Below are 22079 nucleotides of genomic sequence, written 5' to 3' on the forward strand. Positions count from 1 at the left end.
ACGCATTTGGGAACTTTATTAAAATTTGCCAGAACTATCATATCACAATGTTAAAAAGTACGGCTGCTCTCCAGCTTCATATAAATGTGACACGGATTTGAAATGGCTGTTTTTCGATTTCAGATCTTTTTTCTTGAGATAAAATGTCAAGTAGAAAATCAGTGGGATTCGTTTGCTCATTGAGCCTCGGTTTTACGAACTCGTACACACGCCGAAGCAGTGAGAAAGTGGGTCAAGACTGGACGAGGCCACCGCTGGGACAGCTCAACGAAATGCCCATGACCTGCACACGCCAGGCCATCAAGCAGACAGCGACCCCGCCCGGCCACCGGATACCCAGCGATGCTGTCGCTGGTCAGGCACAAGCACTGACACGGTGGCCTCGGCTGCATGTAAGTTCACACTGCATTTTCCTCTTCAAAGCACAGTTTAAGGCCACAAAGTCAGCAAGTTCTCGGGGCTGAGCTGTGGGGAGGGCGCCATGCAGGCCCCGGGTGAGGAAGGCCGGCTGGGAACCTCAGCCGCAGCTCAGGGGCCCTTGGGGGGCAGGCAAGGCCCCCCCGAAGCGCATTTCAAACATTTTCTCTTACATGTACATATGTTCTCAAAGACTTGGGCTTCAAGAGGGGTGAAGCTAGATGAGACCTGGACACAGACACACGCGAGGCCGACTTGCAACTTAAATCACGACACGGCTCGTAAAGCCAGCTGTCTCGAGGACAGGGCCACCTTTATTAAAAATGGATAGACGTAGCAGCACTTAGAAAACAACAGTTCATAAAAGGCATTGTACACTGTCAACTGGCAGTGGGCGGGTGGGCCCCAGCCGTGTGGGGTGCGGGCCCCGCATCGTGAGGCCCCCGACCGCCTGCTCCGCTCAACGTATGGGACCCAGTGCGAACTCCCGAAGGGGGCCGGCGCAGCAGGCCTTGGTGTCGCCTGTCACCCATGTGAACAGGGGAGCGAGCCCAGCGGCGGCCTCCCTGGCAGCCCCTGGAGCTCGCTCTGGTGTCAGGAGGTGGCCGGTGTGCTTGACCCGCTCGTTGCAAAGCCCGAGCGTCCCGTGAGAGCACTCGTCCCCGCCGACGACACCCCCAGACACGCCTCCGCTGCGCAGGGGTGCCCTCCCATTCTTGAGTCCGAGAGGCTAGCGCGGCCCATGGGGCGGACAGGCGAGGGCCTGGAACAGCCACTCCCGGACGCGCGACTGTCTTTGGAGGAGGCTGGTGTCATGCGGTCCCCTGCCCGTCGCTGTGCTTCTTACTGCTAGGTGGCGGGGTGAGGACCCCGGTGGGGAGGGGAGAGACCCGATTTTGTTCAGATAATATGGCTTTCTTCGCTTGGGCTTTGTCCTGTGGGCGAGAATGAAAGCAGGGCCGTTAGAGGGGGACTGTCCTCTCGGCGTGACCTGCCGTGCGCTCCCTCCTGCGGAGGCGTGGGAGGGAGAGACAGCCAGGCACACTCAAGAAACCTCGCTCCGCACAGCGCTGAGACGCAGCCTCTCCTGACCACGACTCCTTTCCCAGTCCTCCCGGGCCACCCGGTGCCCGCCCAGGGAGAGGGGACGGGGCGTCGGCAGCTTTCGGAACCCGTGTGGGAACAGGAAGGGGACTGACCAGCAGGTCCAAGCTGTTCAGGTGGGTCTGGATGTTGTGGGCGTCCTCCGCGGGCACGCCCCGGAACTGCTTCAGTTTCGAGCTTCCTGTCTCCCTTATAACCATGGCAAACGGGACCATCCACTTGACACACTTCTCTACGTCACGCCACTGATACCCTGCGACGGAGACCGACAGGCTCAGTCCGAGGCCACCGAGCGGCCTGCAGGTGTAATCCACCTGTGAACGCACCTGAAACCTTGTGCATCAGTTCGGATGAAGAGAAATGGTACAAGGCAGAAGCAGCAAGGACACCGTAGGGAAATTCCAGGCAGCCGACGTCCAGGACGCAGAGGTCTAACAGCTGCAGAGAGGAAGAGGGCGCTGACACCGGCGGCCGCCACACGGGCCGTGGAGTCGCGTGACCCGGCGGCGCGGCGGGCCCAGAGGTCGTGGCCACTTGCCTCTGCGATCTGTATGAAAATCTGCTGGGGGTACTGCGGCAGGAGCACTTCGTACACGTCGTTCAGGTAGGCCACCTGCAAGTAGACACTCAGCCAGGACACGATGGTCAGGGGACTTAAATGCCACTTCAGAGCCTAAGGGAAAACAGAGAGAAAGGGGACCCGCGGTTGCGACAAGAACATTGCTGCTCCCCCGTCCTCTCCGGGGGCTCGAAGCGCAGCCGAGCACCACGCCAGCGTGTCCGGCAGGAAGACACCACGCCACGTGCACGCCACGGAGCGCGGAGGAGGCGTCACGCACGCAGGAAGGACCGGGACTCTGCCTGCCACCCACCTTCATGATGATCAGCTCCATGGTGAGGATGTCGTCGCCTGAGCAAGCCCCATCTGTGACGTATGCAAACTGGTGCAGCTTTGGAGGGTATATCTCCTGAGAGGACACAAAAGGGAGGGAGACACTACTCCAAATGCCCGCCTCCGACCGTCTCAACTCACAACGAACCCCCGAAACCGCGCTTTCAGCCTAGGAAAGGGAAGGAGAGGGCACCCGAGCTACTCCGCGGCCCAGGCCACCGTGACTGTGGAAGCAGCGAAACATCCCCCTCGCCGATCACTCATTCAGTCGATCAATGACACTTTCAGTCATTGGGAATAATTTTGAAATTTTCACCTTTTCAATACTTTTTTTTTGCAACGTGTTTACAAGTTAGACCCGTTCACCTTCCAATCACACCAAAATCTCAGTCCTCTCAGGTCAAGGTTTAATATTTCAGCTTAAAGTAACTGAACAACCTAAGCATTTTATATACTCACTGCTTCTCTTTCTTCTTGGCTAAGTTCTAGCATTTTCCGCATGTGTCTTAACTTTAATGGGCCTCAGATGAGAGAAACGCAGGCTATCCATTACAAACGAGGAGTTCACCTCGTCCCCAGTTCTCAGGGGAGCTCAAGAAACAGCATGTGCCACCTAACGAATATTTGAAAGTCATTTACCTCAAGTTTGGCAGCAATAAATAAAGACGAAATCCCAATAAGCTGTAAAAGCGTTTTTACGACGTCTTGTTGTGTCGCCATATATCGATCAAAGAAATCCTGCGCCAGGTAAAATGTCTCTCTGTGAAGTTTGTAGACTTCGCACACCTGAAAAAATATTAAGTGTAGAACAGTTACTTGAGAAAAAAGTAACCAAAAAGCTCGCCGTGTGTTCTGGTTAAGTCAGTACTAATGAACGGAAGGAGAACCTGCTTTCCTGCCCGATGGCTCCCTCCCCTGTCCCCAAGCACACGCAGTGAAAAGTGGGGACCCGGACCACAGGACGACGCGTTCTGTGTCCTGTAATAGTTTATGAGCGAGTTTTCACAGCCTGCTGAAAGCACATTTTCATGAAAACACTAGGAATTTTCTCAAAGAAAAAAAACCCTCTATAGGTTTCATTCTGGCTTGAGGAAAGTCACAACTGGCAACAGCGGGAGAAAGTAAAAAAGCCAGAACATGCGTTTCCTTAGAGATGATGTCACGTCCGAAACAAAGTGAAGCTTCTTTAAATGGAAACTCACAGGCCTAGGTTCTAGTTCCGGCTCTTGCCTGGACACCTCTCTTGTCCCAGACCGTCTCGACTGCAAAGGCGCTGCCTGGCTGACCCCACTCATGGGGCAGCTGCGACAGGGCTGAGAAGACCAAGGACACGTGAGAGCCCAGGTCCCCAGCACGTCGCGTCACGCACGTGAGCCTGCCATGTGGGCCTCCCAGGTAAGCCCTCCCCGGGGGAACCAGGAGAGACGGCCCAGGGACAGCGACGGAGACGACCAGGGAACTTTGTTATCGCCGGAGGGCAGTGGCCCTCGGGCAGCTGGAGCCACGCGGGTCCACGTGCTCAGCGGTTTGCGCAGTAAACGCGCACAGTGCTGCGGACACGTTTTCCTCATGATCGTCACGTTCTCTTTGCCCTGGGCCACGTTACTGGATCACAGCACGTAACGCACGGCGCACAGAACACGTGCTGAGCGACCGCTGGTCATCAGACCGGCTCCCGGTCAACAGCACACTGTCGGTAGCTAAGTTTTTGGGGAGTCTTTGGGGCGTTGAAGTGACACGTGGAATTTCAACTATCGTTAGCGGTCACTGGATCTCCACAGTCCAGGCGAGCCCCACTCAGCCGTGCTCATGGAGCAACACGTTAGAAACCAGACCCTGGCCTCCGAGGAACCAACGCAGCCCGCTTCGCCCAGCTCGCAGCGTCCCCGCAGACGAGCCTGCCCGCCAGCTGCGACTCAGTGCCGCCCCGCTGAAGACATAAAGGTCACCGTTCTTTTCTACCGTTCACGGTGTTACTGACGTTTTGTGTCGAACCTCGGAGAAACACATTCCTCTCAAGCAGACGGCATCAGCTGTGTTCTATGAAACGGAGACTCTTGGCCCAGCGCCTTGGGAGCCGAAGCGCGGGGATGAAGGGCGCACACCGTCCACGCGGCAAGGAACCGTGCGTCCCCTGGAGCGCGCAGACGGGACCGCTGCCACGAGGCGCTGCGCCGGGCAGCTGCAAGTCGGCAGCCCGAAGCAGGCCCGCCGGCCGCCAGCACGGGAAAATGCAGCCGTTGACGTTCCAGGGGACGGACGAAGCGAGCGAGCTAAGAATGGGAGACACGGCGATCTCCCCGGGCCTGCTGCGCAGCGGGTGCCCGCCCCATACGCAGTTCTAGTCCGCACCAGCTCCGCAAGGGAAGAGCTGCCAGAAAATGCCGAGGAGAAAACCAAGGCTCACAGCTGAGTGGCCTGCCTGAGGCACGCTGGCGGCCAGTGGCGAAGGGGATCTGATTCTGGGATGAGCACTGAGGGAACACAGTGCAGGTGGCTCATCGGGAGTCGTCAGATGCAGCCGCCACGTGTACGCCTTCGTAAAGCAATCCGGCCGAGCCGTCCTTCCACGGCACGGAGGAAAGCCCCCCTCTCGCCACCTAAGGCTTACGGGTGTCCAGGAAGGGTCCCTAATCAAGGCCCGGCTGAGCCGCCCCCAGCTCCCCCAGAAAGGGGTGCGCTCCCCACACAATACGACTTTCTATAATAAACATTTATCCATCTCCATTTGTAATATTTGTTCTTTTGACCAATTGTTGCAGAGAACCGTGACTGTGGTCAACAAAGGATCTGACCGATACATTTTGTTAGTTAAAAAGGAACAATGTGCTCTCTTAAAGTTAAAGGTAAGTTTGTTCGTACAGTTTTAAAACCTAAGACTGGCTGTCAAATTGCCATTACCTGCACCGCCCTGGGCACACCTAAAAGCAACGTAATCAGCCAAGGTCAACTACCAATTTCTCCAGTTAATTGGAAAAGACAACCTTTGCAACTATTGGAACTTCGATTAAAAGACAATTCGATATCAACTTAAAAACATCTAAGGGGCAAAGAGACTTCAGAAACTCTTTTCAGGACACATGCAAGTGACAAGTTAGACCAAGCAGTGTATGTGCCACACCTTCAGAGACTCAGAATGGCAATGGGCTCGAACTCCCGGCTGCAGAGGATTCTAGAAACAGTGCTTCCCACTAACGGGGAGGCCAGCTCACCTCCATCAGCCAGTCCAGAAGAATCGCTCGCATTTTCGGCTGCAGGAGAGGGTGCCGCTGTAAAAAGTGCTTGTCCCTTAAGTATGTCCTTTCCTTGTTTAACATGATTTTCCAGACCTCGTCTCGATTTGCCCAGCTACAAAAAACAAAACCAAGCAGGAAAACAGGAGATGGGGTCAGTGTGTCACACCACCGCCCGCCGCCGCCGGGGGGGACGGGGGGCCCAGGTAGCCCGCTTACTTCAGCACAGGCAGGGGTGGGGCTCGCGCTGGCCTGGTGCCCTGAGGCTTGTGCCCGGGGCTCGGGCACACCAGCTCATCCTCTTCTTTGTCAGGTGTGGGGATCAAGGAGCAGGGGTTTTCACAGACTGGATTACTGTCCCACGGCTGGAAAGGAAAAGCATGTTTCTAAATGTTTGCCGTAAACCAGCCGGTTTTACATTCGCTGTTTTGTGTAGAGCGGCCAGTGATTCGCACTGGAGAGTGGCTCCCGGCCTGGACTAAGACGGAGGTGGCGAGCGAGAGCCGCAGGGTGACCCCATGCGTCCGTTTCACTAGTGACACCCAAGGAAACTACAAGGTCGGGAGCATTTTATCCTCCACGTTATCATTGTCACAGGAGGTGCCTGAGCGGGAGGAGCAAGACAAAACGCAACATGCAAACAGCCAGCACCGAAAAAAAACCACAAATCCACCTGCAGCTTCGGTAAGAAAACAGGCGTGACCACTGAAGCGCACTGTGGGACCACTCAGTCACTATTCGAAGATTCGTTTAACAAGTATGATCAATTTAAAACTTCTTAAAAGTAGAAGACAGAACTTTCCAATAAAAAAACTGCATAAGCATTCATTCACAAGTATAAACGACCAAAAATATAAAGTGCCACCTATAATCAGTCTCTCCATTCTAGAACGATGTCACGTCAAACGCGACATCTTCCTTTGGTTGCAGGACTAGCCAAAGATATTATACAACAGGGACTTTTAGTTTTCCCTAACTCGAAACAAAACAAAGAAAACATCCGCCCAGTTAACACCAGATCAAGCAGTGGTCACAGGTCATACTAAGCGCACGGAGACAGAGCCTAGACCCCGGAAGACCCCTGAGTCACGCCCCAAAGGCCGACACTTAAGACTCAACTAACTTGCCATCATCAAACACCTGACGACTCATGCCAGGAGCGACGCCTCAAATGCTCCAGCACGGCCTTGCAACAGGACATCTGAACTCCCCTGTGCGCTCCACACCCCACGTCTAGGCTCCGTCCGTCACCTCGTATTGGACCCCCTTTACCCTTTGTCCCCCATCCCCTTCCTCTCTGGTACCCACCGTTCTGTTGTCTATATATGATTGATTTTGAAAACTATAAAATATTGATTTTGTTCAAGATATGGCAGGTAACAGTCCTGCGGCATGGAAGCCGAGTGTGACACTCTTGGCATTTTTTTTAAAGCAAAGAGATCACTGATGTTGACACAGGAGACAACTGAGATGACAAACGATCGTGGACACTGGAAAGTATGGTACAGGGTGGCTGTCCCAGCCCACCAGCCACTTTCAGGGTCCCGAGAAGAGCAAGTCGGGATGGAGCCCTCTGCCGTGCCTCGCTACTGGGCCTGGCGTGCGGAGTAACCACGCCGGTGCCTGCCAACGGCGGTCGGAGGGCAGGCAGCCTCCGCCTCCCTTGCTGGGACGGTGCGCTGGGAGCACTTCCTTGGCTCCGATGGGGTCATGGTACCACCGCTGCCAGCAGGAGCTGGGGGCCACGTCTGCGGCTGGAGGGTGGGAACCGCTGAGAGCAGGCCTTGGGAGGCCTGCTACAGTTCGCAGATAAACCGGGTCGAGCCGCACGCAGACACTCGGCTCCCGAGGTGGCTTCTTAGGGACCAGAGCTGTGAAGCAGAATACTGAAGGCTGCGTCCTGTAACTCGAGTGTCCATCGTGTTTTGAGGAAGCAAGATCAGTCTGACTTTAGGAAGGAAAGGGATGGATGCAAGAGACCCGTCTTGACTACTCCCAACCGCCCGACCCGACGCCTCGTTCCATTAAGAATACAACTACCTTACGCAAAATTACGTTCCGAGAACAGAAAGCCCAGGACTCCACCGCAATAAAAAAAAAATTGCATTTCAAACAAAAAATTAAACCAAATGGATGTAGTAAGTGGACTTGCGATAAAAGGGTTTCTGTTCATTAAGAAAGACCCAACGTAAGGACCAAAGGTTCCCTGTGGTCTTGACGAAGCAGTTACACGGAGCTTAGCATGACGGCTAGAAGTAACTCAAGGCTGTTGCACTGGGCTGAACTATGATAACTGTGTGACTCTGTGTCGTTAACAGGCAAAAAGGTGTATTACCCCCAAAGTCCAGCTTCATGAAACCACACAGAGAAATGACGAGACTGCGCCGTGAATAGGTGCGTAATTTTCAAGTCATCTAAATGTGCAGAAGCCTGTCGCCATCAATCTCTGGACAACCACGACGTGCCTTCCAGTGGGAAATGCAAGAGCTATTCCCATGTGACAGCCGCCAACGCCCTGTGGTCCCCCAGCGGCTAAGCTCTGTTGGAGGCCCCACTCAGGGGGTCCCCTGCAACAGCCTCCTCTCGGACTCTAAGAAGTCAATGTGGACAGCTTCATCCTCATTTGGAAATTTCAATTCAAAGCTGAGAAAATGACCGGTCTTGACTTTCACAAAGTAGAGACCCATTTTATAAAACCCACACAAATCAACTCGCTTGACGATTTTTTTAAGGGGAGAAAGAGGAAAAAAAGAAAGAATGTGGAACTGTCCTTTTTCCTTCCCTAAAATGAAGTGTTTTTTTTTTTTCCTGAGAGAAAGAAATCATCGACTCCTTGTTCAATGAGCAGCAGAACCTCCCCAGAAACGCTAATTCCTAGGGCCCTATGCGCAGTGACAGTTACTGGAAATAGCGTGGCCCACTGCTCTGAAGCCCTTCACCCTTCCACACTCTGTGGCTCAGGTGTGGCTCACGGTGCCACGGCGGGTGCTGCCCACTCCTCCTTTAGCCAGGACCGCCGCCCTCCGCTCCGATGCTCCTGCTCAGCTTCTATTTGTGACAGAGTCAGAAGGCCCGACGGGCTAGTTAGCGGACGGACTGCTCTCCCTACCGGAGCCATAACTACGGTCTGCAGCCATTTCTGGGGGTAGACAGATAACGTGAACTTTTTCTGCCAGGAACTCCTGATATTATAACAATATCACAAGCGTGCAGGAAATTTGGCGGGAAGTCCACGAAGGAGGGGCGCCGAGAAACGGGCTAGTAAACAAAAAGTGTTGAGACACACCCATCATTGCACGATATTCTACCAATACTCCTTACTCCCGCTGAGGCCTGGACGGGCCCCAGACAGCAGTGATCACCGCAGATAATTGCTGGATGGGCTGAGGAACCTCCAGAAAGGGGGGAGGGGGGAGTTTTAAACCTGACCTGAAGGCAGTAGGAGGGGCCAGGGAGATCCTTAAGCTCCATGAGGGAAAAACAAGTGTGGATGGGGAAGAGGCCATTTCTTAGGAACACACACAAATCCCCACGATCACGGTTACCCTGGGAACTGTGTCAGGAGCCCCCCACCCACCCCAGCTCACCAGCCTGAAGACAAGGCTGCAGGACAGACCCCACCCCTGGCCTGTACTTGTCTCTGGGTTAATTTCTTCCTTTGAGTCTCAGTTTCCCCAAGGGCAAACAGAGAGGACTGAGTTATTCAACGTTCATTCTGGTTCTCCCAGGCATCAGTACATATCTGGAACAAGACACCTTCCTGGAACCCCAAGCTGGCAGCAGTGGTGCTCACGGGCAGGCAGTACTCAGCCATAGGGGCTGTGGCCACAGTTAGAGCAAAAGCCTTCAGCAAGAGGCAAGGGACTGTGGACCCAAGTGACCCACAGAGGGCAGGGGTCCTCCACTCAGGCCCAATCTACAAGTGAACCTACCTGACTGCCACACTGGCTTCTCACGGTCCTGTCGATTTTGGCAATTTCTTCATCTGGATCCTGCAAAAACTAACATAAAACAAACCGCCACCCCACAAGGAAACACACCAAACAGCCAAAGACAAAAACAGAGAAGAAAAAGAAAGTTGGTTAGGTTGTGAGCACCATTTCTGCAAACACAGACGCCCCTTAACTACTGCTCTATCAATGAGTACGTGGACGGAACCCAGCCTGGTACCCAGGTAAGATGGGGGGCCATCCTCCCCCACCTGTCCCCTTTGTACTCACCACGGCCACATTTGCCTTCCTCTTCCTGGAGCGAACTGAGGCATCGCTGCCACTTTCCTCTTTCATGGTGCCCGGCTCCTTGGCATCCCTGCGAAGCCAGAGTGGCACAGAGGTAAGGGTGAGCTGTCCCCAGATCGGGGCCCACCCCTCCCCCACCGCCGCACACCCTGCCCTTCCCCGCAGTGGCCGGGCCACTCACCTCTCCCTCCTCTCCCTCGGCATGGCGCAGGGCGCGGGATCAGACCTCAGGCCTGGGGAGCACAGAGCCGGCGATGGGGTGAGGACGGCCGGCGGAGGGGACCGGGGCCCGCCGGCCCGCCCCGGACACCCCTCCCCCTCCCGCGCGGCCGGCGGCGGGAGCCTCCCGGGCCGGTCGGGAAAATGGCCGATGGGCCCGGGGTGGCATGTCACCCGTGGCGCCGCCAGCAGCCCGCGGTACCGGGTCCGAACCCGGGGTGGGGTGGGGGGGCGGACGCCACCCCGAAACCCCCTGCCGGCCCATCGCCGCCCTCGGCGCAGGGGCTGCCTCGGTCTCCCCCTCAACACCTCCTCTAGCCTGTCTCTTGGCCACCCTGCCCCGGCACCCCGCGCTGACGCCTCCGGGGACCCCGCGACCCTGCCTCGCCCCACCCCCACCCCCAGCCCGGCCCGGGCGGGCCGGGCCGACCCGGGCGCTCCGCGAGTCCGCGCCGTCCGCAGCCCGTGCGGGCCTCACCCGAAGCCGTGTCCGCGACGGGCGGGCGGCACGCGCCGAGGCCGAGGCGGGCGGGCGGCGGGGCGAGCGGGAAGCCGGCGGGCGGGAGGCGGCGGCGGGCGAGCGCGCGCGGCGGCGGCGGGATCCGCGCCTGCCCCCTACACCGCGCTGGCGGTCGAGCCGGCTGCTCCTGCGCCCGGCGAAGAGCGGGACATTTAAAAATCTCTGCGCGCGGAACCGGCCCCCGGCCCGCCCTCGCGCCCTCCCGCCACCCTCCGCCCCGCCCCGCCGGCTCCGAGCCCGCCCAGCCGCGGCCCTCAGGACCGCCCGCGCCGCGCAGGCCGCCGAGGCGCCGGGCGGCCGGGGGCGGGGCCGGCGCGGCGCGGGGCGGGGCCAGGGCCCGGCTGGGCGGGGCCAAGGGACGGCCTGCGCGCCGGCGGGGCGGGGCCAAGTGACAGGGCCTGCGCCGGGCGGGACGCCGCAGGTCGGACGGCGCGCGCCGCGGAGGCGGTGCCGGTCTGGCGCGAGCCGGGCGGAGGGCGGCCCGGGGGCGGGGCCGAGCCCCGCCGGGGCGGCAAAAAGCCGCGTGGCCGGCGCCGGGGGAATGTAAACACCGCGGCGCCGGCAGTTTGGGCCCGGCCGCGGTCCGACCGGGTCGGGCCCGGGTTCGGGCCTGGGGCCGGGCCGGGGGTCCCGCCGTCCGCGCTCCAGCCGTGCGCGCGCATTGTCCCTCCTTGCACGTCCTCCCCGCCCCCGAGACGCAGGGTTCCGGCCCTGAGTCGGGGCGGGGATGTGCCCAAGGTCACCGCGCCGGGTCGCCGGGCCTAGAATCAGGGCCTCCAGCAAGCTGCTGGGTCTGGGGCCCCCCGCGGAACAGCCGTTATACCTGGACGCAGGTCCAGCCATCTACCGGCGCACGCATGCATTCATTCATTCATTCGACTCATAGGCGCGCACCTCCCATGTGCGTCCTTGCCCCGCAAACCGAGCATCAGAAGACCTCGCTATCGCTGGGGTTCCACGTGGTCTTCTCTAGTTCAAAGGCTTCCGACTGCTTCTCATCAGCTTCAGTATCAAATCCACAGCCCCTGCGGTGGTCTCCCAAGCTGCACCTGAACCGGCCCTCGGCCCCTCTCAGACCTCCCCTTCGACCCCTCCCATCACAGCTCCAGCCACCCTCAGTCCTTTCTCACCTTAGGGCCTTGGAACTTGTCACCTGCTCTGACTCCTCTTGGCTGCTCGCAGCCCCTCCCCACTTCCCTGGGCAGTCTTCAGTGACCGTTTAATCAAAGCCCCGCCCCCTCCCCAGGACTTCCTCTCCACCTCATTGTCCTGCGTGGTTCCTTCACGGCACTTGCCACCATGTGTCTCTTGCTCCTTGGCTTGTTGCCTTGTTTGGTGTCCCTCTCCCTACCTTGCCTGACCTCTGCACTGCTGTATCCCTCAGGTCTTGGCATAGTGCCTGAAGGAAGGGAGACACATACTATCTGTGAACGAATCCCTGAAAAACATACACGGACCTAACTTGTGGAGCTTACAGGCTGGTGAGAGAGGTAAGTACAGGATAAGGTAACTTCAAACCACTCAGGGTTCTCAACTTCTAGAAGTGTGTAGCAGAGGGCTTCTGAGCACTCCCAAGGGCCTTCCTGATATATGGTCTCAGCCCTGCACCCCGCTCCCCGTGACTGTTTTCTTGAAGTTAGAGCCTGGGTCTTATGGAATAGTGCAACTCTTGTCACCTCCATAAGGCCCATGCTTGCAGATTGTTGACCTCTCAAAGACTGTGAGGTCAAGGCTGCTGGGGTGGCTTGCTGTGGTTGGCTTAGGCAAGCATAGGACCCAAGTTTCTGAACTCCTACCCCTGTACCCTTCAGCGATCACAATAACGGGTGTCATGGACAGTGACTCCGAAATGGCAGCTTTGGGCTAAATCCTTCAAAGTGTTATCTCAATTAAATGTCACAATGTAATCCTATAACATCAATGTAATCCTATAACATTGAAACTATGATTATCCTATTTCACGGGTGGCAACTATCTACTTCCTGGGGCCATTGTGAGGATTAAGTGACATAATGTAGATGAATCACTTAATACAGTGCCTGGCACATCATAGTGCTCAGCACATGACTGTTCTAACAGCGACAGACAAGACAGAATTTTCTTTAGTGGTTGTAGCAATTTACACTCCCACGAGCAAAGACCGAGAGTTCCAGATGCTTTATATCCTGGCCAGCATGTTCATCGATGGTATGATGGAGAAATAAATTTGGTACATTTATTCAATGGAATACTATACAACAACAAAAAGGAGAAACCACTGGGACATGCAGCAGTGTGACTGAATCTCACAGATGTAATGACGAACAAGAAGCCAGACACCAAAGCTCATTCCTCTGTGATTCCATTCATTTGAAATTCCGGAAAAGCCGACACGGTGGTGGCAGCGGTCAGAATGGGAGTCTTCCAGGTCCTACGAATGCTTCATGTTTTGATCCGAGTGGTAGTTCCATGGCTGCGTACATAGATAAAAATTCATTGAGGTCTACACTGACGATTTGTGTACATTACTGAGTATGTTATACTTCAACAATTTTAACATAAAACAATTGAAGTAAAGCAAGACTAATAATCTCTGCCCACGTGGGAGTTTCCAGTCCGGAAAGGAGGCAGTCTGGTGCAGTACAGAGTGAAAAGGGCTGAGATTGGAACATCGCGGGGGGGGGTGGGGGATAGGGCTTCCCGTGGAGTTGCGGGGGAGGGCGTCCGACCTACTCTCGGATGCCAAGAAGGCTGTGTGGAGGAAGCCGCGTCTAGGCTGAAGGATGAATGAATTTGGCAGAGGCGATAGAAAAGATAGGTCCAAGGCAGCGGAAACGGCCTGCACAACGGCTCAGAGTCCTCCGAACTTATGGCCGCTCGTCTGGGGCAGCTCACCTTCGTCTGTTTGAGTTCATTTCGTTTTACGCCTGCATCCGGTTCAGAGTGTCTAGGCGTTGGTTCAGCCTTGAGGGAGACTGTGGATTGGACTAGAGGCTGCTGTGTAGGGAGGAAGCACCTCCCTCTGCCCTGAGACTTTGGTTCTTGTATTAATACCCGTAACGCCTTTGCGATGGTATGTAGTACGTAGTAAGTGCTCAATATGTCTTAACGATTGTTATTATTCAGAAAGAAATTTGGGGGGCATTTACTTAGCTTCATACATGGTTCAGGCCCCAAAGACAGTGGAAGGGGAAGGACGGGAGCCAGGATACAGGGGGTAAGCAGGGGTAAGTTCACAGGGGTTGCTAAGGGGACGTCCTTCCAAGATAGGATTCCTTAATCCAGGGCCCCCAGACAGCCTTCGGGGACCGATAAGCTGCCCGCTGACAGTGCCAGCCCATGGCACATACTTGCTCAGGCAGCTGGTGCATAACTTTTACCAGCTCCTTAAAGGCGCCTAGCACAAAGTTAAGGAGCGAGGCTGCCAGAGAGGGTTGATCGGGGAAGGACTGGGCTGTGTCTGGGAGTGGAGCGGCCGAGGCCCTGCTGTCAGGCAGAGCTGGACAAATGGAGCTGCCCAGGTAAGCCGAAGAAGGGGCCTTGTGAGGCTACAGACCGGCATACCAGAAGAGGGGCCCAGCCGGCTGCACCAGTGTGAGCTGTGGGGTGGGGCTGGGCAGGACAGGCAGGACCCAGCTCCAGGTCCCCCCCTCCCCGCTCCAAGTGTGGGAAGGCAGCGGAGGCCTGGCTCGTGTTCTCCCTCAGCCCTGTAAATCCGTCCGCACAGGCCGGTCGGGGCGGCAGGAGTCGCCGGCCCCCATCTGTGCTCCCACGTCTTCCTTGCGATTCCGATCAAGCCAATGCTGCGGACCGCAAGGAGGGAGTTTGGCAAACCAGTGGGTGGCCCCAGCCCTGGCCTAACCCCCTTACGCTGGAGAGCACGTCCAGTCAACACTCCTTGAGACAGATACTCTGCTCGGTTAAAACACTCCAGCAAAAATTAAAATCGACCTTCATTCAGACTTAGGGTAAGATAGAGCAATGAGCTGACACTTACGGATTCTATGCTAAGCTCAGAGGTGCCAGGAACAGACTGATCTGAAGAAAATTCAAGAAGCGAGGGATGTGACTGGGTGGGGGGACAGTTACGCAGCAATGAGCTACTCCCCGACCCCCACAGATGGGCTAAGACACAAGGGGGCTTTGTTCTGTGTCTGACCACCATATCGCCAGCTTTCACTTAAATCTCATTTTGGGTTTTTCTGAAGAAAGGCACAGCTACAAGACATAGAGGGTGGGGGCCTGGAGAGAGAAGGCCTTCCTGTGTCCCTTGGGGTCAGGGGCTCACATTTTCCTTGAAGCACCACCCTCTGCACTTTGATGGGGTGGGGTCCTGGCCAATCAGAGCACTTCATTCCTGCCCATGTGATTGGTCGAGGGGTAGGCACATGACTCCAGCCGGGCCAATGAAAACCCTCTGGTGTTGCTAAGCTGTCTGGAAGTGGACCTGGGACCAGGAAGCCATCTTGCCACTCAGGGTGACCTTCCTTGGAGGGAAGTCCTTCCCCAGGGGAGCAGAGCCCGAGGCAAGGGGAAGCAGGCTTCCGATTGCTGAGTTCCTGGATCCAATCAAGCTCAAGACCAGATAACTAGGCACTTCCCGGATGCTGGAGCCAGCGCAGCATCTTCATGTGTTCGTTCGGCCCGTCGGGGTCGGGTTTCCCATAAATTGCAACCTAGACAGTCACGGGTGTTGGGGGTGAGCGAAAGGGGGACGACCTGCGCCCCCAGAGAGTCTCCCAGCGGCCCTGCAGGCCCCACGCGGCGCCTCCCCCGAGGTCAGCAAATCCATGCCCCTCTGGTTTGGGGCCGCCAGGCTGGGTCACTGGTTCAGCTCCCCAGAATCCCGACTTCTCCGGCGACATTCCCGGATTCCTCGCTTGTATCAGTCGCACAGGAGCACACTTCTTAGCCTGGCAGCCGCGGGGCCTCCGTGCGCCTGCCCCCCAGTCAAGTGCTAGTGGACCGGCTTGACCCCGCCCTGCTAAGGACACCTCCCACCTTCTGGGAGCAAGTGGACACTAATGGAGCAGGACTCACTCCGCACGTGACTGGATAGAGGTCACAGACTGATCCCGCTGGCTCACACACTATTAGCCGGAAGTTGAATTTCTGTCTACCTGAGGGTTTCTGACTCATTGGGCAATAGCTGGGCCCATTTCTCTGCAGGGCGACAGCACGTGCTGGCCTGTTTGGGTGGGGGGCGGCTTCACCCTGTCACATCCCTTGAGGTTTCAAGCTGGCCACTGTGTCAGTCTGACACTGAGACCCCATCTAGGGACTGGGAGCTGACCCAGAGCCAGCACGAGGTCTGGACAGCCAGGTTTGCTGAATAAGAGGGTAGATGAATGGGGAGGGGGCAAAGGTGAGAGGTACAGAAAGCGTCTTCCAGATGGTGACAGGAAGCTGAGGAGGCCGGGTGCACGGAATGGGGGGCACATTCTTTTGCTGGGGCCTACGTGGGGCTGGTAATCGGGGACACAGAGGGCTCGCCATGGGGGCCTCCGAGCTCAAGGCCAGGGCATCCCCGCTCCCCGTGTGAGAACCTCTCTACCTTCAACCTTTCACTGCGAGTTCCATCAGTCTGTGTGCTTGAGAAGGAAAACCTACTCTCCGTCCCCCAAATGGAAAACCAGCATCATGACCACAAAGAGAAAGGAGCATCAAAGTGTTTGCAGCTGCAGGCAGAGCGGCAGGGGCCAGGCTGAGCCTGAGGCCCGAGCTCCTCCTGTTTACAGCAGGGGTGACTCTGTGATTCCCCTCTGCCGAGGGGTCCAGGGTAGATTCACGGAGACAAAACAGAAGGGGGGTGCCCGGGCTAGGGGGCCGGGGGATCAGGGGTTACTGTTAATGGGGACAGGGTTTCAGTTTTGAAGGATGGAAAGTTCTGTGGACGGATGGTGGTGATGGCTGCACAGCACCATGAGTGTGTGTAAAGCCACCGAACTGGACTCCACCGTGGTTAAGATGGCAAATGTTACATGTATTTTACCACAATTTTTTTAAAAAGCTGAGCAGACATTACAGAGGTGTCAAAGCCGTCAGTTTCAAACAGACGTTCTTGACAAAGCAGAACATGGGAGAGAGAATTGACAAGGGAGTGACTCACTGTGTGACCCACTGTTATTTAAATAATGTGTGACACTGTGGTCGGGAGGGACAGGGATGGCTGATGGGCAGGGGTGTGGGGAGCGGGGGACGGTTCAGCCAGCGCCCTGCCATGGGCTAGGGGTCAAGGATGGCTCTTTGCAGCCTCTGTCCCCTGGCTCCCACAAGGAGCCCCTAGGTTCGCTCTCTCCGATCAGTTTTTGGTGGGGGACCCCTGAGCTGAGTTCCAGTGTTTGGGGACAGTTGATCGGGCTCCCGGTTTCACGTCCTTCGTGATTCTGGGCAACAGGAGTTGGTGACTGGTGCCATTTTACTGGGCTCAGCGGGTGCCGTGCACACAAGTGCTGCTCTCTGAGTGTCTGTTGACAGGCCACGGGGCTGAGTTCTGTCCCCGGAGCATGAAGGCTGAGCTGGCAGCCTGCCCATCCAAGATGCGCTGCCCCACTGGCGGTCACCACAAAACAGCAAGGGAAAAGCCCAGAGGGAGGCAGCTGGCAGTGGGGCGGGGCTGGCTCAGGGAGGGGCAGGGCCAGGAAGTGGGGTCACTGACATGGTCTTCCTCAAGGCCACCGATGCCCTCCATCTCGCCCCCTGCAAGAGGCCCCCAGGAGTGGCATTTCCTTCCTCCTCCTCTGCACTCCTCCTCAGTGCCTTTACTCGGGGAGCTCCCTGTCAGCCACGGGGTGACTCTCCAAAAACTCCCTTCCCGCTGGTCTTACTGTCTCCAGCCCACGCCTCTGCCCTGCGTGCTTGCCGGCTCCCAGGCCTCTCAGGGTAAGATGCCTGAAGATGAACTCGGGGTCCCCCACCCCCGTCGCGCCTGCTTCTCCACCTGGTTCCACCGTCCCCTCCGTTGCTCAGGCCCAAACCTGGTTCCCATCTTGTTGTGCGTTCCTCTCGCCCTTTGCGTTGACGGCACCAGCGAGCCCCGGTGGCTCTGTGCCCCTAAATATTCCCGGTCTGCCTCCTCCTGTCCCCTCTGCCTGGACTGAGAGGGAGCCACTGCACCTCCTCTTCCCCACCAAGACGCCTGTGACATGCAACAGCTAGGGTCACCTCTTTTCTTCTAGAAGAAAGTTACGTCTGTAAATCCAACCAAACCTGCCCTTCTGAAGACTGCGGGGCACTGTGCTGCTGCGTGAGCACCGAGCACGCTTGTCCTGGAGTCCTGGGCGCTGCCCCCACCGCTCCCTCTGCTGCAGCCTGCGGGCTCCCTGCCCTTTCCCGACACGCCACACTGTCCTGTCTGAACCAGGCTGTCTCCATCTCGGGGCTCTTCTCTCCCTTGCCTCTCACCAGTTTTCTCTTGGCATCCTGTTTTGTTTTTGTGCCTTTAATTATAGAAATTTCCTAATGCACACGCAAGCAGAGACATGATCGTACGGGGACCCCTCGTCGAGTTAACAATTAAGATTTTGTCATTTTTGTTTCATTGAGCCCGCGGCTTTTTTTTTTCCTTTGCTGAAGTATTTTAAGGCAAATTCCAAACATTATGTCATTTCACTTTTACGTATTTGAATACGCGTCTCTAAAAACATGGATGTTTTCTTACCTAACATGCCTAACAAAACGGACAGTTCTTGGTCTCATTTAATACTCGGTCTGAAATCAAAGCCCCAGTTGTCTCAAACACATCTCGTAACCTTCGGCGGGAATCACCGTCTAAATAGGATGCATGCGTCATGTCCGGTGGCCGTGTCCCTCACTCTCCTCAGTGTCCAGCATCCCCTTCTTTTCCACATTTCCTGCAGAAATCAGGTGCCATTTCCTCTTCTGAAAGTGGCCGTTTGCTTCCACATGGGGTCATTTCCCGTGGGCCTCTCTCCCCCGCATTCCCCGTGGATGGGAGCTGCTTCTCGGAGGCGATTAATTCACGTCCATAGGCGATGCTGCGTGCCTCGTGTGTCATCGCCCCCGGAGGCCCTCAGTGCCTGGCTGTCCCCTCTAGTGATGCTAAGACTGACCGGCAGGGTCAGGGGGTGACAACCTCACCCTCCCACTGTCAGGTTCTCCACCCACCCCCACCTGAGACTTCCATCCACTGAGGGTCGTTTCCTGAATCAGTGTTTCGATCGGGCTTTGCAAAGTGGCGATTTTCTGTTTCCTTCCCTTCTGGGTGAGAGGCATGTCCGGGGTGGAGTGTGGGAGCGCTCACCCCGCCGTGGGCAGCGGGGGTGCGTCGTCTGAAAACAACTCAGTAGTAATAACAGGACGGACCGAAGGCCTCGGCTCTCCCGTTCCCGTTCCCGTTCCCGGCCCGTGCCACTCCTCAGGGTCAGGGCTGCAGCGCTGCTCCGCGCAGGGCGGCGCCCCCGGCCGCACCCCCACGGGGGCTCCACCGCTCCCAGTTCATTCCCTGGGGTCTTCTGCACAGAAATTCTCCATATCGATGAGAGCTCTTTATCGCCCTGAAATACAGCTCACATGGTGGACTAAATGCTTGATTCTCCCCTTTTAATTAAGCCCCGTGTTTTTATCCCGCCTGGCGCTGCAGACACTCGGTGATCGCCTGTTTGTTTACGCGTTCGGGGCCCTTCTTCCTGCAGAAGGAAGCTGCACGGAGGCACGCGGGGGGCTCCCAGTGTTCAGACGCTGGAGTGACGGCCAGGAGCGGGGAACAGGCGATGTCAGAGGAGGGGTTGGGCAGAGACCTGGAAGCTGAGACCGTGTGGCCCGGGAAGCAACGGCTGTCACAGTGTCTGGGGTCGCGTGGGCCTGTGGTGGGCAGGAGCAGCACTGAGGCGGACGAGACCCAGAGAGAGGCGGCGGGTGCCACACCCGGTGGGGCCACGAGGCCTCCGGGTCCCCCGTGACCGCCTGCACGGAGCCCGCTCCGGGAAGCACCCCATCCCCGCGGCTCGGCCTCGTTCTGAGTAGCACCCCCTCCTTCTCAAAGCTCTCTGTTTCCCTCCCACTTCACAAGTGGGTTGGCTAGGACCACCGAAGTCTGTTTTCCATACACATAGATAGTTAGCAAACACAGAATGTGTGGAAAGCTCTGTTCCAGCCATCTTTCTGCTATTAACACACAAAAGCAAGAAAGCTCCAAGCCAGAGCATCTGCAGCTCGGCCTCGCGTGAACAAGCCATATGGTGCAAGCACGCGGGATGGAAGGCGGCGGAAGCGCCCGGTCCTGCCTGCCTCGGAAGGCCCCTGAGCCAGCGAGCCCAGCCCCGCCCCGCCCCCTCATCCGCTCACTGTGGGGGGCCCGGGACCCTTCCCCCACCAGGGACGGAAAGAACTGAGACAGGCGGAGCCCTGTCCCGGGTGGGTAGGGACGTAGGGGTCGGGACGTAGGGAGGTGACGCAACGTGGGACAAAGACAAGGTGCTTCTCAGCAGTCACGGGAGCTACGATGGAGCGAGCAAGCCCATCACTGCCGATAAGGCGGTTCTCGAAGGCCTTTCTCGGGAGGAGGCACCGCAGACTGTGGGGCCTGAAGCATGGCAAAAATCCAGCACGAGGAGCTGCGGGGACAGCATGTGCCAGGCCCAGGGCGCGAGTGACGTAATGTGTGAGCAGAACTGCGTGGAGGAGGCTGGGGCCCGGCCAGAGAGGCGGGGTGGGGGGCAGCCTGGCCGGCCCTGGGCCCTGGGAGGCTGTGCGGGGAGCTGGAGTTTTCCTGCTCCGCCGTCAGGAGCCTCGGAGGCCTCCGAGAGGAGAGTGACTGACCTTAGTCTCGTGTTTACAGGTCACTCGCCCGCATGTGGCACGGAGCACATCCTGCAGGCAGAGTGGCCAGAGGGCGATTTGGCCAAAGTTGGGGCGAGGCAGAGTGGACACCGGGGTCAGATATGTTTGCAAATAGAGTGAGGCCAGGCTGCTTGTCGCCCGCTGAGAACGCACCAGCCCGAGGGGCCTGAGGGAACTGGGGCAGGGGTGGCTGGGCGGAGCGTGGCGTGCAAACACCCGCCCCCTGTTCCCTGCAGCTGGGCTGCCACATCTGTGTCCCTCCTCATGGAAGGCCTAGCTTTCTTTCCCTTTTCCTCACCTCTATGGTCAGCGACATGTCACGACCCAGTGACGTGCCATTCTTGTGCCGGGTGAGGGTCTGGGAAGAGGACGGCACTGCCTGAGAGCACAGTGACCCGTGCACGTCCCGAGAATCGGCCTCCAGAGAGTGCAAGATGCCTCGGGGCGTGGCCAGCCCTCCCAGGACTGCCTGGTTGGTCTGCATTCCAGCGTGTCCACAGCGGCAGAGATGCACGTTCCCACGTAGCCCAGAGCAGCAGGGCCATCTCAGCTGCGCGTGCCCCTTTGCCTTCTCCGGGAGCGTGGCAGTCTGGGGTCCCCAGAAGCAGAGCTCAGTGTGTGGGGGCGTGGTAGGGACGCCCTGGGGACCAGCACCTGGGGACCAGGGTGTGCCGAGCAGGAGCGGGCAGAGGCCTCCGGCACTCTGGAGCTGAAGTGGCCCGCAGACGGCCACCCCGCAGGGCGGCTCTGTGGCAGGGAGGCATCAATCAAATGACCACACCCAGGGCCACGCCATGAACGCTGGTTTCCTGTTTTATGCAACAGGTGCGTGTCTTAGCGGGTGCCAGGTGCACTCACACGCCAGCCTCGACGACCTGAGGCTGGTGCCAGTGATGGCCTCACTTCAGGCCGGGACACAGCCACGGAGAGCTCTCCAGCTGTCTGGTTCACTGACTGGCACGTCACAGTGCACAGATTCACGCTCCGAAGGCAGGTTCCTTTGGAACCCGATCGGGACAGGGAGGAGGGAGGCCGGCTCCTCTGGGGGCTGATGCTTGATCTGAGAGGTCAGAGATGAGACAGGGTCGACTGGAGAAGGAGAGGCCTCGGGTGGAGGGGCGGGCAGGGAGAAGGACCCCGGACTGGGGAGACCAAGCTCATTTGAGGACTGGGAGGTGGGGGCCTGGGCGGCCAGGCTGGGGTGCGGCCACAGTGCTACTGCGTCCTTTATCCTGAGCACTATGGAGGCACTCAGGGGTCTGTCTTCGAAACAGTCCTCAGGCTGCCACATGGGGAACGGGCTTCGGGGGGCCAGGTGCTGGAGGCTGCTGCCGTCACCAGGGAGATGAGCCCGGAGCCTGGGGACCGCGGGGCCTGGCAGGAAATGGCTGGACTCGGCGCTGTTTGCGGTAAGATAAACGTGGCCGTGGGAAACAGGACCTGGGCACGGTCCAGAGACCCAGAGTTTCTGGCCTGCAGACTGGACCCTCACGACACCATCAATGGGATGGAAAACCCAGGGACTTACAAGGTCTTAAGAAGTAACACAAAGTCAAAGTGACATTTTTTTCTGATTTTTATTTCTCAAATATATGGAAACTTGGAAATAGTATCATGAACATCTGTTAACTTCCACCCAGAATTGGCGTTGTTAATAGTTTGTTATATTTGCTTTT

The 22079-nt window shown here is 57.4% G+C and overlaps 1 protein-coding gene and 1 long non-coding RNA gene across 5 annotated transcripts; one reads left to right on the forward strand and one right to left on the reverse strand.

Annotated features, from left to right (window-relative positions):
• Positions 1-696: 696 nt before the first annotated feature.
• CCNE1 (cyclin E1) lies at positions 697-10771 on the reverse strand. 4 transcript variants are annotated; one of them, XM_039880744.1, is made up of 12 exons: positions 10582-10768; positions 10066-10117; positions 9867-9954; positions 9579-9647; positions 5866-6011; positions 5626-5761; positions 3053-3199; positions 2394-2489; positions 2060-2194; positions 1848-1959; positions 1617-1774; positions 697-1352 (listed from the first exon to the last, which is right to left on the reverse strand). In XM_039880744.1, exons 2-12 carry the CDS (start codon positions 10086-10088, stop codon positions 1230-1232), a joined length of 1233 nt encoding a protein of 410 aa, XP_039736678.1. In that variant the 5' UTR covers positions 10089-10117; positions 10582-10768; the 3' UTR covers positions 697-1229. The 4 variants fall into 4 exon arrangements, with proteins under 4 accessions (XP_039736678.1, XP_039736679.1, XP_039736681.1 ...); XM_039880745.1 differs by having other exon boundaries at positions 1167-1352; positions 9579-9638; positions 10582-10771; XM_039880747.1 differs by lacking the exon at positions 9579-9647 and having other exon boundaries at positions 1167-1352; positions 10582-10771.
• Positions 10044-17976, forward strand: LOC120617213 (uncharacterized). The gene is made up of 3 exons (XR_005656820.1): positions 10044-10143; positions 12008-12113; positions 17781-17976. It is a non-coding gene; the product is annotated as an uncharacterized LOC120617213 (long non-coding RNA).
• The last annotated feature ends 4103 nt before the right edge of the window (positions 17977-22079 follow it).

The sequence above is a fragment of the Pteropus medius genome, unplaced genomic scaffold (assembly GCF_902729225.1).
Source record: "Pteropus medius unplaced genomic scaffold, Ma_sr-lr_union100, whole genome shotgun sequence".
Lineage (NCBI taxonomy): Eukaryota > Metazoa > Chordata > Mammalia > Chiroptera > Pteropodidae > Pteropus > Pteropus medius.